Here is a 16,070-nt window from a genome sequence, read left to right as displayed (position 1 = left end):
ATGCAAACTCCACACAGAGGACGACCCGGGACGACCCCCGACATTGGACTGCCCCAGGGCTCGAACCTAGGACCTTCTTGCTCTGAGGCAACTGCGCTAACCACTGTGCCACCGTGCCACCTACCATACTATCCTGTGCTACATTTTTCTGTAGTTGAAATGATCACATCGGTTAACACCACACCATATATGTCAATGGGCTCCTTTAGTACACAATATATGTGTACCCTTTCTGAGTAGCAACTTTTTTTATTTTTTTTTATTCTACCGCTGACTTTTGTCCAGCTCACAAGCTTTTTAAACTTTGGTAGTAATCACCTCTATTTTGAAACCTTTTCTACACGTTTCCAACCAATATAGGTAACATATAATTCCTGGCAACTCCATTATCATCCGTGGCAATGGCGTCTTCAACAGAGACCTTAAATAAGAAAATCTGTTCGTGTAAAACCCAGAGCACTCATGGGACTAATATAACAAGTCACATCCTGGTGTCAGACAGAAGTGACCAGAAATGGAGGGGATTCAGCTCATTGACTAGATATCAATGGCTACTTCCAGTGATTTAGTGCCACTGAGGACAAGTGATGGATTGGGGACACCTTCGGCGTGAACTGATGCATTTGGCAGCTCCATTGTAAAGCAATTAGACCGTTACAAAAGAGTCACTTTGGCTATGAATCTGTCTAAGAGACCCCAGGGGTTGAACCAGGGGTGAATGCAAACTGTGCCCTAAGGTGGACAAAATGGTGAGATTGTTGGCAAAGAGCCAGAGAAGGAAAAAAGAAGGGATTTCCAGTTCAGTATCTTGGGGGGGGGGGAGCGCGCGAGAGAGAGAGAGAGAGAGAGAGAGAGAGAGAGAGAGAGAGAGAGAGAGAGAGAGAGAGAGAGAGAGAGAGAGAGAGAGAGTGTGTGTGTGTGTGTCCCAGTAAATGAGACAGCAGACTGGGGGGGTGTCCACTCTAGACCTTATGTAAAAAGGAGAGCTAAGTAAAAAAGGAAAAGGCAATCCTCAGCCGTCAGGACAGGTGGGCGTGAGGAAGATGTATGTGTTTTTGTATTTTCAGAAAATAGCTGCAGAGTGGAGGGGAGGTGGAAAAAGATGAGCATGTGAGGATGGAGAAAGCATGAGGAAGAGGGGGGAAATGATGGCTTAAAGATGGCATGAATGATTGGCTCATCCGTTCCTCTGGCTGTGACAACACAAATTATGATCAGGGCTTTTTCGTTTGGTCCCTCCATCATCTCCCTCTCAGCATCCCCCATCTTAAATCCTCCAATGGCAGAAAACATTTCAATATTCATCAGTCCAGTGTACTGGAATAGAAGGAATTATCTCCACCCATCCAATTAAAGAGGTTTATAAATATTTCACCTCATAATTACGGAGAGGAACACAACCGAGGATTCACAGCAGACTTTGGTTTCCCCCATCTGTGTGCAAAGCAGGGATGTTGATGAGAGACGGTCTAGCGGGGAGGGATGGTTGACACAACTGTGTTTTCATTACCCTTTATTTCTCTAGGGAAAAGGTGAGGCCTGAGTTTTTCTTCAGCAATGCCCCCCCCCTGCTTAAACATTAATGGTAATACACTAACACCTAGATAAAGTGTATTAAGTACACTGTGTTTTCACGGTTGGTGTGCTGTAGTTATTTATTTATTGCTTTAATTCTTACTTAAATTACTTGTTAACCAGGGGCCAGTTGCACCAGTTATGTGCAAGTACTTACTGTGTATAATAATAAACTTTTTTTTTGTATAGTACTTTTGAAACAGGGTTTAAAAAGTGCTTCACAGAACAGAATAAAACATAATTAAAAAACAAAAAAATGTTGTTAGAGAATAAAATAAAAAGAACTAACAAAATAATTTGGAGGACCTTTGACAGACTGAACAAGATTAAACGATTCAAAAGGATGAATAAAATCAGCGGTAAAAGAAGATTGGGACAGTAAACATGGACGTTAAAATCGCCAAGAATAAGAACTCCTGTCATAATGGGGCATAATAATTAGTAGTATATTAGAACATTCTTGAATAAAACCAGTGTTTAATTTTGGAGGTCTGTCAATTAAAACACACAACAAAGGGGCCTTACCATTTAAAATGAAGCCAAGAATCTCAAAGGAAGCAAAACTACCAAGAGAAATTGATGAACAATTACAAATGTCTCTATGAATGACCGCTCGACCACCCCTGTGATCAGACAGTCTAGGCTTATGGAAGAAGGAGAAATCCGGGGGAGGGGGAGGGGGTTCAATTAAAGGGGCACTAGCACCAGGACTCAGCCATGACTGATCAGAAAGAAGTCATAGTTGTTTGAAATAGTAAAATCTTGAAAAATAAAAGACTTATTTACAAGTATCCTCACATTGAGAAGGCAGAACGCAACGTCATTAGTGGACATGGGACCTTGGAGAGGGTCACAGTTTGAAGGCAGTGGTGAAACAACATCATTTAAAGAGATGATATTGCTGGTGTTATGATTAGACTGACCTCTGCGACACAAATTGGTGACTACAACAGGAGTTATGCAGGGTAAGACATATATGTTCCCTCAGCCCTATGTTCCCTCATGAATTAAGGTTAGGGTTTATTTAATGTGGTTAGGGTTAGGTTAGGGTCAGGTTTAGGGTGAGGGAAATAGGGCTTAGGGAACTTAGGGTTGAGGGAAAATAGACATGCTCCTGAGTTATGCTAACAGAGGGTCTAGAACTAATGAGGACTGGTATGGTGAAAACTGGGACTTGAGAAGGACGGTGGGATAGGGGATTGACAAATTGATAAATCAGGAGAAGGGGGCATATAGGTTTGTATCCTATCCTGCCAACTGGTCAGAGTCTGCATACTGGAAGTGATGTTTGTGACCAATAGTCTTGTTCCCTTATGGTGATGAAGATGATCCCTCTTATACAGATCTTCCCTTGCCCAAAAATTGGATTTAGAAATTATATTTGCAGTACACTTTTCAAATAAACTGTCACTGACTAAAACAAACAACACAGCTCAAGCAGCCTATATGGGTGTTCAGACAATTTCTCAATACTGTTGGGGTGAGGTCCTAATGTCCAGCTCTTCAAACTATGCTGCAAAAACAATCTCTTATTTCTCCTAAAACCAAAGTGTGGAGCGATGGTGCAAACCGAGGATTTAACCGATTCTGCTCATTCAGATCTTGAGTTTTTAAATTAACGCCGAAGTCAAGTGACCTGTAAATTCCCAACTTTTTTTCTGGTCAAATCATCACCCATTACCCATATTTTTCCTTAAACCGGGATCAGACTACACAATATTTCTGTCTTTCACGATGGTCACCATGTCAGACTAGGCAAATTCTTGCCCCGCGTCTTGCCTGGGCGACTGGCAACACTGCAAGTATGACCCCGACCAATCACCATATGCTGCGTTTCACGATCCTGCGCGAGTTCATAGGTTGTCGGGAGGGAGGGTCAAGAAATTGTCAGTCGTGGCTACAGAAACGTGAAGACGTGTGATGACACAGCCTTTCCTTACCTTCGTGTGAGTTCCCTACCTGGATTACTGAGCATACATAAAGACGCTATGTGTGAGCCTGGTGGTCTGGTGTTCCGAAACTAAAACGGGAAAAAAAGAAAAAAAAAGATTGTGGGCGCTGTTTCGGCTAGTGCTACTGGGGAATGCTAACCTAGCATAGCTTAATTAGCTACTCACCGGGTTGCTGAAGTGCCTCCGCTATTTCTCGCCAACATTTAGCCTAACTTTTTTGACTCTGTCATGGTACTCCCCCGAGGAAGCGTCAGAAAGACCTGTAGGGGTGTTGTTGCCACTACTCAACGAACCTTTTTTCCTTGGTTTCGTTGTTCCACCTGACAGCAGCAATAGCCGCACCGCTTTCTCCTCGCCACGTTTACATGGGCACGCCAGACAGCATTCTGTCATCCTATTGGCCAACGTCGGAGTAACACGTCATAGGAGATGTCAGACTCAGACTAGGCAATAAAATACAAAAAATTCTGACATGCTAGACTTTTCGTCGGGGCGTTGTGGGTCGTCCCAGACGCCACATCGCTGTTCTTTGATTATATCACACTACACGGGTGAAAGACACCCGTTTATAATGGGGCATGACGCAGGAAATTTGTCGGTGACGTCAAAACGGGCCGAAATCTTGTAGGCATTAGACCAGGGGTCGGGAACCTTTTTGACTGGGAGAGCCATAAAAGCCAAATATTTCTAAATATATTTCATTGAGAGCCATATAGTATTTTTAACGTATAATAAATTAAATATGTCTTACTTTTAATGCGACTTCTGGTGCTGCATGGTTTTGCTGATGGCCTTGTAGTCTGGTTCATACGTGGTGAGGTTGAGCTTCATGCAGGCGTTGAGGCTTCCATCAGTTAAACGTGAGCGTAGGTTGGTCTTAATGTTCCTCATATGCGAGAATGACTGCTCACATGCATATGTAGAGCCAAACATGGTCAATACGGCAATACTCACACGCTGCATTGTGTGGTATGTCACAGGAAGCGCGTTCCAAGTTTTAAGAATCAGCTGGTCTTCAGGTTGAAGATTTTTAATTTCTGTCCACTTGTGTTCCCTCGCCAGCTCTGCTCGCTGTCGCGCAAGACTTTCCAACTCTCCATTAAGTGACTTGAACTTACTCATCCACATGTCTGATGCCTTCAGGTCAGCAACTTCCAGCTCAAAGTCTCCGATAGAGACCCCAGGGATGCATGTCAGGTCGATTTTGTCCACTGCACACTCATGTGGATGAGTGATGAACTTGAAAAGACCAGTGCGCGCGCGAAATTCTCCAAAACGTGCTTTGAATGACTGCAGGAGATTGGACGTAAAGCCAGCTAGCTGCTGGAGATCCAGATGTTGAGTGGAGTCACTTGCTAAGCATGCATCTCTAAATTGTTGCAGTCTTTCAAAGTGCAGAAGACGACCTGTTTCAATGTCCCTGAGAAAGACTCCCAGCTTGCTTTCAAATGCAAACACTGCTTGTTGAAGGGATGAGATTGTATTTCCAATACCTTGCATTTTCACATTGAGCTGGTTCAGATGGCCAGTTATGTCCACGAGATAGTGAAACTGCAGGAGCCAGTCAGTGTTGTCTAGCTCAGGATGCTTGACGCCTTTCATTTCAAGAAAAGTCCGGATTTCACTCAGGCAAGCTGCAAAACGGCTGAGCACCTTCCCCCTTGACAACCAACGCACGTTGCTGTGTAAAAGCAGACCGGGATAATGATTCCCAACTTCTTCTAACAGAGCTTTAAACTGGCGATCATTTAAAGCTCGGGTAACAATAAAGTTGACCACTCGAATGACCAGAGACATCACCTCGCCAAGCTCCTGGCCACACGTCTGAGCGCAAAGCGCCTCCTGGTGCAGGATGCAATGAAAACTTAGGATGGCTCTCTTTTCATGTTCACGGAGAAGCGCTACAAATCCTTTGTTCTTCCCCAACATACAGGGTGCACCATCAGTACAGACAGAAATAAGTTTATCCATCGGTAGTTTTTTTTCTTTAGCAAACTCCATGAAAGACGTGAATAAATCCTCTCCTCTTGTCGTCCCTTTCATTGGCAAAACAGCCAAGCTTTCCTCACGCAGTGTGTCACCTGCAGCATACCTGGCAATTATACTGCACCGAGATAGATGGCTAACGTCTGCTGACTCATCTAACGCGAGAGAAAAGTATGTCCCGGCGTTTATGTCCTTAATTTGTGTTTCCTCGACTTGATTTGCCCTCATGATGCTACGATCGTGCACAGTTCTTGCTGACAGGGGCATGTCTTTTATTCGTTTGATTATCTTGTCTTTATTCTGGAAGTCATCAAACAGTTCATTGGCCACATCAAGCATGAATGTTTTGGCATACTCGCCATCTGTGAATGACTTTCCATTCCTTACTATTGCCAAAGCCCCCGCAAAGCTAGCGGAATTCCCGTCACCTTGCTTGGTCCACACACGTGGTTGCTGCTGACTCGTCTGCACTCTCCGCTGTAGCTCCTCGCATGCCCTTTTCCTGCTGTCTGTCCCCCGCTGGAGATTTCCATGCAAATGAAGCATGGTGCGTATCGAAGTGCCGCTTTGTATTTGACCGTTTCATCGATGCAATGTTATCATTGCATATTAGACATACCGCAGATCCTGCTCTCTCCACAAATGCAGATTCCTCTGACCACGCAGCCTGGAATGCACGGTAACCATCGTCTTTTTTTCTTTTCGCCATCTTTTCCGTTACAAGGGTTGAAGCGGATAAACTAGTTGGCTATCTGATAAAATTGATTTTTTTCACCTTTACAATGACCCGGACATGCTCGCAAGCCATTGGTTCCCGACCCGACCCACGGGTGACCCGTGACCCGAAATATCACAAGTATTTTAAAATCAGTTCCAAACTGATTTTTTTTTTTTAAAAATGTTCAACTCAAAATTGTCTGGGAGCCATATGCCGTCACCAGAAGAGCCATATATGGCTCGCGAGCCATAGGTTCCCGACCGCTGCATTAGACAGACAGACAGACGGACGGACGGGTAGACAGACAGACAGACAGACAGATAGACAGATAGATAAATTTCTAGATCCATTCTCCTATTACAAGCCCCCTGAGCATATTCACAAGCAAGGTATGCTTTTGAAGACCTTCATAAGTGCCTTTCATAGATAAATCAAACTTTATGCAAGACCACATCAACAGCCACACTTACATCTGTTCAAAGGTAACTAAATTAGACACAGTCACCTCAGTCTGTTTACTGTGATGATTTGGCATTTTCGTTATAGTAGCAGGTCTCACCTTGTGAGGTACTTGGACATGACAGCAGTGACTAAGAAAAGAGCAGCTTGGAGAAATTTTGCCAATGGTCAGTTGAATTCTGCAGAGAAACTCATTGGTGCCAACCTGCCCTCCATTCAAGATTTATACACCTCCAGAGTCAGGAAACAGGCAGGCAACATCACTGCACACCCATTACACCCTGGTCACAACCTGTTCCAACTCTGGCAGGTGCTACAGAGCACTGTACCCCAAAACAACCAGATATAAAAACAGTTTCTTTCTGCGGGCTGTCATTCAAATGAACGCTTAACACTGTCAATAAATCCAACCATGTGGTATATACTGTACTGTACATTGTACGTATATTGGTACACTCTGTCATGTCCATCTACCTCAGCCATGTATGTAAGTAACCTGCTAACATCTATTTCAGCATCTCTGATATATTCTCTGCACCGCTGCACTTTATCACTTCTTATTTCACCTGTATATAGTCAATCCTTGTGTATATATCTGAAGATTGTTGTGTTGTAGTGTTGTTATTCTATGTTAAGTACACCGAGCGAGCCACGAAACCGGAGTCAAATTCCATGTAGTACAAATCTACATGGCCATTAAACACGATTCTGAATAAACTGCAAAATTAGTTCCAAGTCAGTTTGCCTTGCTGTCCCTGGCTGAGCTATTCAGCTTCGGTATCGAGTGTGTTGTAACAAAGTGAGCCGGTACTGAATTCAATCTGCTCATTATAACCGCTGTTGTGTGAGTTATCATGCTTTTATGTTATACTACACCAAGAAAACAGACTGGAGACGTCTTCATTGCCTCTGGTCGCGATACACACTTAACACACTTGACAGTGCTGTACACACTTGCGTAACAGGGCTCGGAATCAATTCTCATTAAAACGACCACTGTTAAGAAGCCAAACACAGTGAATGAAGCCTTCCTTAGCGTGGCAACCACAAGCTGAGCCAAAAAAGAGCTAAAGAAGCTTTGGCTTCAATTACATCACAAATCTTTTGCACAGCAAATATCAGAGACCCAGCCAAAGCTCCCTTCATTAAATCATGAACTAAATCCAATGCTGCTTCTGCAGCATCTACAGTTTGAGTATGTATTTCCTCCAAGGGAGAGGTGACTGCTCTCTAATGGCAAATGAATTCTTTCAGGCACTTTAAAAGGTTTGCCTACTATACAAATCACGGTCTTGTCAGGCACAGTATGATTTGTATGCATGCACGCTCCTATTATTGACTGTCTAGTGATAAAGAGTGGCATTTGAAACCTTTGGGAAGTAGTTGTGTAAACAAATGGGCTGTCATAGTTTTTAGAATATTGATTAAGGGTAGCAGAGGCAACAGCAAAAAAAAAAAAAGGAAAGAAAGAAAGGAAGAAAAGAAAAAGAAGTCATGCACTTGTTGGGTGTGTTGATGTGACCTTTATTTAATCTGGCAATTTCACTGAGCACACATGCTTTGTTTCTCCAGAAAAACCTTGCTTCATATTCATGCAGCTGCATACGCAAATAGCTTGGGCATAGCCGGTGCAAACCAAGCCGTCTACTTTTTTGGCCACTGGAGCAGTTGGGGCGTCTTGCTCTAAGGTACGATGACGGCATTTGCTGAGGGAGTGAGGAGCTTTAATTATTTATCTGGACCTGCCAAGAGCTTCCTGACACGTCCCCTGGACTCAACCTTTCATCTCGTCCATCACAGTTGTTTAACATTAAGTTTACCTCCGGGCTCCCGCTGACCCTTCGTTTCAGGCACACACACACACCCTCAGAATTTCTCGCTTTTCACAGGTATCATCCAATTTAGTTCTATCCGCTCATATCTTATACATAAATAAACACACACACACACACACACACACACACACACACACAGGCCCAAGCCCAAGGACACTATCACTAATTTATCATTGGCTGGTCATGGCAATGCTTCGTCAGCAAGCAGGCAAAATCCTGTCTATCTTGACAGGCACCTCGACCCACAGATAGATAACAGCAATTGGTTAATTAGAGTGGGTTTGCAAGTGCAGTGCACATGCACATCCCACTCTGTGGGGGTATTGTGGTGTGCACAACGTGCATAAAACGATACCCCTGCAGAGTGGGATGTGCACAAAGTGGGATGTGCACAGTACCCCCACAGAGTGGGATGCACAGAGTAGGATGTGCACGGTACCCCCACAGAGTGGGGATGTGCACAGAGTGGGATGTTCAGAGTACCCCCACAGAATGGGATGTGCAGAGTGGGATGTTCACAGTGCCCCCACAGAGTTGGATGTGCACAGAATGGGATGCTCACAGTACCCCCACAGAGTTGGATGTGCACAGAATGGGATGCTCACAGTACCCCCACAAGTGTGTGTGCACCTGTGTGTGTGTGTGTGTGGGGGGGGGGGGGTATTGTGGTTTGTGCACACCACCACACACACACATGCAACCATGCACACACGCACACACACTCAAAGCAGAGAAACGCTCCAAAGAGAGAGATAACCTAAGAACCTTACCATAATTTTGGCAAAGCAGCTGCAAAATCCCAACAGCAGGTGCTCTGCGTTCTGGGTTTAAATTTCCACAACAAGCCAGACAAACCTTTGCAACAACCGCAAAATAAACCCAGAGCCAGGAATCTATTAATTCCCTCCTGTAGTTTAACAAGCTTTATGTCTTCCTCCCACTTTCTAATCAACCCACCGACCATTAGCAGTCGGTGAAGCTGCTCCAAACCACCTCAGCCTCCAGTTCTCTGACTGGAGGCCAAGTCTTTGCATGTCAATGCACTTGGCATCAACCCAGGTGTCGACCCAGTGAAGCTAGGGTTGACATGTATTTAAGTTTTCCAATCCTCTCTCCCTCTAGTCCCTGTGCTAGCCAGCTGAGACACTAGCTGTCCCCAAATCACACAACTACGTCCACGTATACCGAAGGGACTGTACATAGAGAAAGGAAGAGGAGGAAAATTGAGAAGAAGAGGTGTGAACTAGGGAGGACATGTGCGGCCCCCTTTTTTTCTATTCCACGCATTTTGACTCGGATCAATCGGATTAAAGGGTTGGACGGCTAATTAGACGTCTGTTTGAGATGTCGAGGCTAGTCCACATCACTTACTGGCGGTATGGTTTTTGCTCCGAAACAACAAAATTCATTTCCCTATGTTCACCCGGTCACCTCTCCTGCTCCTCACTGCCCAGTGCACCGTGCAAAAGATGATCCAAAAAAAAAAAAAAAAACCATCTAAAAGCTGACTGGTTGGCTCACCTTGGCAGAGAGTCTAGGGACTGGGGCCAAGGCAGGCTCTTAGGATGAAGAGCAAGAGACGGCTGTAAGCCCTCGACCTCTCGCTTGAGCCAAACCACAATCTATTGCTTTCACAAGCCGTCCCCAAACCATCAGGCAACACAGGGTTACCAAAGTGGAGCAGATTAAGCACGAGCAGAGGTGCACGGAAAGGAGCAAACATCGAGGGGCTGAAATTGGATGGAAACAAAATAAGTTACAGGGAGCCATTTATAGCTTTCCATTTGCCAGGGTTTCGTTATAATATGTGCGTGTGTGTGATTCCCAGAGGGACCTCCATTCTCCTCTGTTGTTGTTAGATACATAGGGCAGTATATCATTTGAAATCTCTTAGTTGTAAAGGTAAATAACCCCTCTGTTCTGAGGGGGAAATGTGACCAACAAAATATGTGTAACTATTCATTCACCCGGGCTTGCCTCGTGTAATAAAACTAACATCGTATAATTGGTTGTGCTTTTTTGAATTATTTCCAGGATGTCCGGGTAACGGAGCGGTCTAATCCGTTGCCTACCAACACGGGGGACCGCTGGTTCGAATCCCCGTGTTACCTCCGGCTTGGTCGGGTGTCCCTGACAGACACAATTGGCCGTGTCTGCGGGTGGGAAGCCGGATGTGGGTATGTGTCCTGGTCGCTACACTAGCAGCGGTCGGGGCGCCTGTTCGGGGGAGGGGGGGAATAGCATGATCCTCCCATGCTCTGCGTCCCCCTGGCGAAACTCCTCACTGTCAGGTGAAAAGAAGCGGCTGGTGACGCCACATGTATCGGAGGAGGCATGTGGTAGTCTGCGGAGGGGGTGGAGGGTGGAGTAATGACCGGGACAGCTCGGAAAATAGGGTAACTTGCCAAGTACAATTGGGGAGAAAAAGAGGGGAAGACGTAAAAAACAACAACAACAACAACAACATTTCGCTAAAATTATAACTTTGTGTTGGTTGTGTTGTTATTGAGGCACCACCTTGTCCCCCCCCACTTTTGTTTTGTTAATTTCCAATGTTTTCTTTGTAACTGATCTTGGTTCAGCCCACATTAACTGGCTCATTGTCAGCTGTACTTGTTGGCTAGCAACACTGTAGCCGAAAGACCCCGCTAACGCTAAAGGTCATTAGCTCATGTAGTGTTTTGTTTTGGGTTTTTTTTTTTTTTGCAATTTGTCTTTTTTGCGTGATGTTATCTTCTTAAAAGGAAAAAAAGGCCAAAGTAAAAAGAGTATCCGGGTATCATTAATTAGCTAATATGTCTATATAGGCTATAAGGAAGAAGACAATTCTGCATCATTGTAGTCTGGTCCATGTATTTTGTGTTTGTTTTTACAAAGGAGGACATGTTGCAGCCAATAGTTGAAGGAAGTTAAGCTGGAATAAAGAAAATGATCTTTAATGATAAAGATAACTGGGGGGAGATTGATCGGCCGAGTTCAGTGTCACCCTTTTCTATTCATTCACTTTTGCTTTTCCACTTTTATTGGCCTCAAAAAATACTGCCTGTTTGAAAATGGGCATCATGCTGAATAAAAGGCAGAGATTAGTCACACTAGCGAGATTCTCTTTCCAATTTGTTTTAATAGCATTTAGCTGGCAACTCTCCACACGCAAGACATACCTTGAGAGGTGCAAAACAAAACAAAACATTAAACTGTAAAATGTTAAGCATCCTCAGGGGAAAGTGTGAGACTCAGTTTGACGGTGATGTTGAACTCTTATCTAGTCTGAGATGTTTAGGAGGCTTATAAGATGAGGAATATTGTGCATGCAAGTGTGACTACGTCTGCAAAGTTGTGCGGCGGGTTCACCTCCAAAAAGGCACGGCGGCGCTCACCGCAAGGCACAACTTGAGGTCAAGCAAACAAATAAGCAGTCAAATGTATTAATATTTCAAATTTGCACAGCTTTTGAACACGCAAAATGTCCCATTCTCTCAAGTTGTACCCACAACAGTAAAAGCTGGAATCCAGGGAGACGGAAATACGCACACTTCATGAAAATAGGTATACGTGCATGTATACATGAAAAGGAGGGAGCGGTATGGATCCTATAAGATACGTTTCCAGCACAGCAGACAGTTCATCATATGGTCCCATAAAACCAAGGTCCTCGCAAGGTTTCATCGGGGAATGTGCACCATACACAAATCAGCCATCCTCTTTTTACTACCTCATTTGCTAATAGGTTCTGTTAGACTTAACAACATCGACAATGCTGTATAAACCTGGAATGGCCCAGAAAAGGTCTTCATTCTGAGTTTACAGCTCAAGAAAAAAAAGAGGGGGGGTGATCTCATGTTCTGCGGCTACCACCTGCCCGGAAAGAGTCCAATTACCTGGTTCCCTGGGAGAAGGGTGCGCGCCTTACCTACTACAGCACTGCAGAACACTGCTTGTGGCAACCAAATCCAACTCTGAAGCCACTACGGGGGACAAAACTAATCCCTCTCCATAAATCAGGGCTTGTTAGCTCCCAGGGGGGGGTCAATACGATCAAATATAAAATTAATTTCAGGCAGCAGCTTAGTACACGAGGAATATGTAAGGTCAGTGTACGAGGCCAGAACCGCTTCCTGTGACTGGTTTGTATCCTGGACACATGAAGCTGCTGGCTGGCCAGTACAGAGGAATTCAGATGCACCCTCTCACAGAGCCCTCTCTGCTTAATCCTATGTTTAGAGGTATATCATCATATATTTAAAAGGTTTCTCCTTTTGCATTCCCCTCAGAAGTTTCCCCGGACGTGCACACCCATGCAACAAACTGGAGCATAAAACACAAATGCAGCTCAGGGCTGTAGTCAGCCTACTACTATAAGGTGTTTGGGGGTTTTTGTTCTCCAGAAAGTGGGCATTTTTATTCCAAACACAGCTTACTTTATGCGAGCCACTCCTTGGCTATGAATGCACTGTACTTTACAGGAAACCAAATCTTGTAATCCAGTGAACGGGTCGCCCCGTGATGGACATCTCAGGAGTTTGGTATAACTACTGCTGGGTCTCATTAGTACACCCTTAGTTGGAATATTTAGACCTTTTGTTTCTTAAGGGCTAGGTCGACCATGTAACCCCCCCCCCACACACACACACACACACACAAGATGCCAGCTTTACGTTCTCTCGATCAATAAAAATGGGTTTAACTCACCTTCACTGCCTCTGCATGGGTCACTTTGTCGAAAACTTTGTCGTTTACTTTCATGATCTGGTCCCCGATCCTCAGACCCTCCTTCTCAGCTAGAGATCCGGGCTCCACCAGAGACACGTAGATGCCGACTCCGTGCTCAGACCCCCCTCGGATACTGAACCCCAGACCCTCGTTGCTCTTGTGCCGTTTCATGGTCACCTGTCTCACCTCTCCGGGAGGTTCGTGCACAAAGTTGCTGCCGAGGAGCGGTACGAGGGGAGCTGTCCCCTCGCTGCTGGTGCTGAAACTGTCAGGGGAGCCTCGCAGCACCACCGGCGACTCCGGGGGGTTATTTGCGGGGATATGGGTCTGAGGAGTCGGACTGGCACTGGGCAAGTCGCCCGGCGAATCGGCGCTGCCGTTGCTCGCCGCTAAATCCGATTTTAGGTAGAGGCCCTCCGAGGTGTACTGATCAAACAGAAGCTGGTCCGAGCGAGGGATGACCAGCCTCAGCATGGGCAGAAGTTGCCTCTTGCTGGGTGCATTGAGGATGACTTTCAGGGTCTGCACCAGGTCGTAGACATTGCGTTTGGAGTGGTAGACGTTGAGGCAGTGGATAAACTGCTCCCTCTCGAAGTCGTTCAGCAGAAGGTTGAGCGCGTTGTGCAGCTTCTTCACGTTGGCGGACAGGGTCCGGGCGCTGGAGGCCACCGAGTTGGCCGACGAGCTGAGCGACATGCGCTCCAGGTCCGTGCTGCTCATCCTGGCGGGCGGGCGGGCCACCGGGACACGGCGCCACACCGGGGCGGTCAGGGAGCAGACATTAGAGCCGGCGGCGCAGGATTAAAACGCTGCGTGGCACCGCGATCCCCGGAGGACGCCCGCTCCGGTTGTAGCCATGCCGGCTGTCCCGCGGGGATCTTCCCGTCACTTGCTCTCAATTTCGCGGGGAGGACGTGTCGAAATGTAAAACTTAAACGGGCATTTCCGGTGGACTACGTCGGGGTAGTTTCTCGCATCCAAACGTCAGTTTAGACAAATCGGCGGGAGAACTGGGCACGATCTCCCCGTGCGTTTGGATAAGTGGCCCACAGCAATGGGCGCCAAAGCTGAACACGCAACCGTCCGGCGGGGAACTGTGTTGTTTTCCGTCGGGAAGAGTTTCGCCGAGGAGCACGTAAGTCCACCGCCCGGGGTCCGCTCTTCGTTTTCTTGCGTAAAAGAGGTCAGCCGGCTTCTCCGGTGTCCGCCTGTCGCCGTCAACAGGCGACGCGGACGGCGGCAATATGACACAAGAGGCAAGTTGCGTTACGTAAATCAGCCGGCGACTCGGTGGGAACGACGCTCGGACCACTCGGGGAAAAAGTTGTTCTTGTTCTCGTCGGCGTCCGAAGTTCCCGTCCCGGAACCCGTCTGGATCTAAGTTGCCAGTTACAACCAGCCGTACAAACGTAGACCCCGCGGATTGTTACACGCACCCGACGGGCGGTTAACTGCGCTCGGCGTCTCCGTATCCCTGTAGTTCGGCTGCGGTGGTGAAGCGGCCGGGCTCCGCAGCTCCGTCCTCCGGGGCGTCTCGGACGTGTAACAGCCGCCGTCTGCGTGGAGTCTGGAGGCTCTCTCGCCTCTGACCGCCGCCTGTCAGGAAATGACGCAGCCTCGTGTGCAGCCAATAAGTTGCCTGGTAACCAACAAGACGCTCCCGCGGGGGGACCGAGTCACCCAGGGGAATAAAACCGTATGCACGCCGTACAGCTGATGTCGTCAGGGTCAACTAAAGGTCACCGTGGGTTACGTTTGCTCCCATGTTGTGGCCCGTGCTCAGGAGCTGTTTTTCTATTTTTTCCTTAAAACATTAAATAGTTGCCCACCCGCTGTGCAGTTTCCGTTTGAATATATTACAGCTCCCCTTGGGTGGGAGTCAATCCTGTGTGGAGAACACGTGAATTGCATTCATTATTAATTGTTTCTCCAAAGCCATTTGTCTTGATAATTTCCCTAATTGAAAAATTAAAAGAAAAGCGTACAACCTATAAAAAAATATAATAAAAGAAAGCTCACCTGCTCGCTTCTAATCAAATCTCCTCTTTGAACATTTAATTTGTACTAACGAGATGAAAAACTACAATAAATAGGAGACAACTGTCTATGTATCATGGTACTATTATTGATCACAATTCAACACTACACGCTGCTGACGGAGTTTTATCCAAACAGGTGGGCAGCACTGAGAAAACAGTCTCTGAGAGCAAAGTTAACAAAATCCTGTCTTTCCTTAGAATAATTTTAGTGATAACACCTGGGGCCATATTAAAGTTAAAAACCGACTTTTTTCTTCATAGGAGACAAATGGGCCTTCCCTTTCTCGTGCCAAAAAAATGATTTTATTTTCATTTTTTTCCAATTTTTTCATGAATGTCAATGGAGTCGGTGTAATGGGCTGGCACCAAATGAAATTGGAAGTTGGTTCTCTTCTGGACTTCTATAATTTAGAATGCTGTTCTGATGGAATTTTCGAATTTGGAGTACTTCCTGTTGGAAATTTACACTACGGTTGCAAGGCATCCATTAGCAGCCAACTGGAGAGCAACAATACAGCCTTTACCAACAATCAAAATAAAGAGCATCCTCCATAGGGTGTCACAGCAACACTAATACAGTGTGACTGGGTCCAAATAAGTTCACATGCAACAAAGAAGACAGATACTTGGCTCGTGACATCATACAATGTTATGCAAATGTTAATGCACATGCATCACTGTGCATGGCTGCATGGGCATCTTGCACATGTGCCTATAAAGATGTCCATATGACTTGAGAAATAACCAATGAGGAAGTTTGATTCAAAATCTCTTATAATGCATGGGTATAAATGAC

At 45.9% G+C, this 16,070-nt stretch overlaps 1 protein-coding gene across 1 annotated transcript in view; it reads right to left on the bottom strand.

Moving 5' to 3' along the window:
- The window catches only part of whrna (whirlin a), a 213,764-nt gene extending 199,809 nt beyond the window's left edge, over positions 1-13,955 (bottom strand). The window contains exon 1 of the mRNA XM_056291053.1: positions 13,215-13,955. Within this exon, the coding sequence (XP_056147028.1) occupies positions 13,215-13,955 (741 nt within the window). The remainder of the gene's footprint in view (positions 1-13,214) is intronic.
- Positions 13,956-16,070: the final 2,115 nt, after the last annotated feature.

Source organism: Lampris incognitus, chromosome 12 (genome assembly GCF_029633865.1).
Source record: "Lampris incognitus isolate fLamInc1 chromosome 12, fLamInc1.hap2, whole genome shotgun sequence".
Classification (NCBI taxonomy): domain Eukaryota; kingdom Metazoa; phylum Chordata; class Actinopteri; order Lampriformes; family Lampridae; genus Lampris; species Lampris incognitus.
Note: the sequence above shows the minus strand (reverse complement) of the source record. Positions and strands in the feature narration are given on the sequence as shown.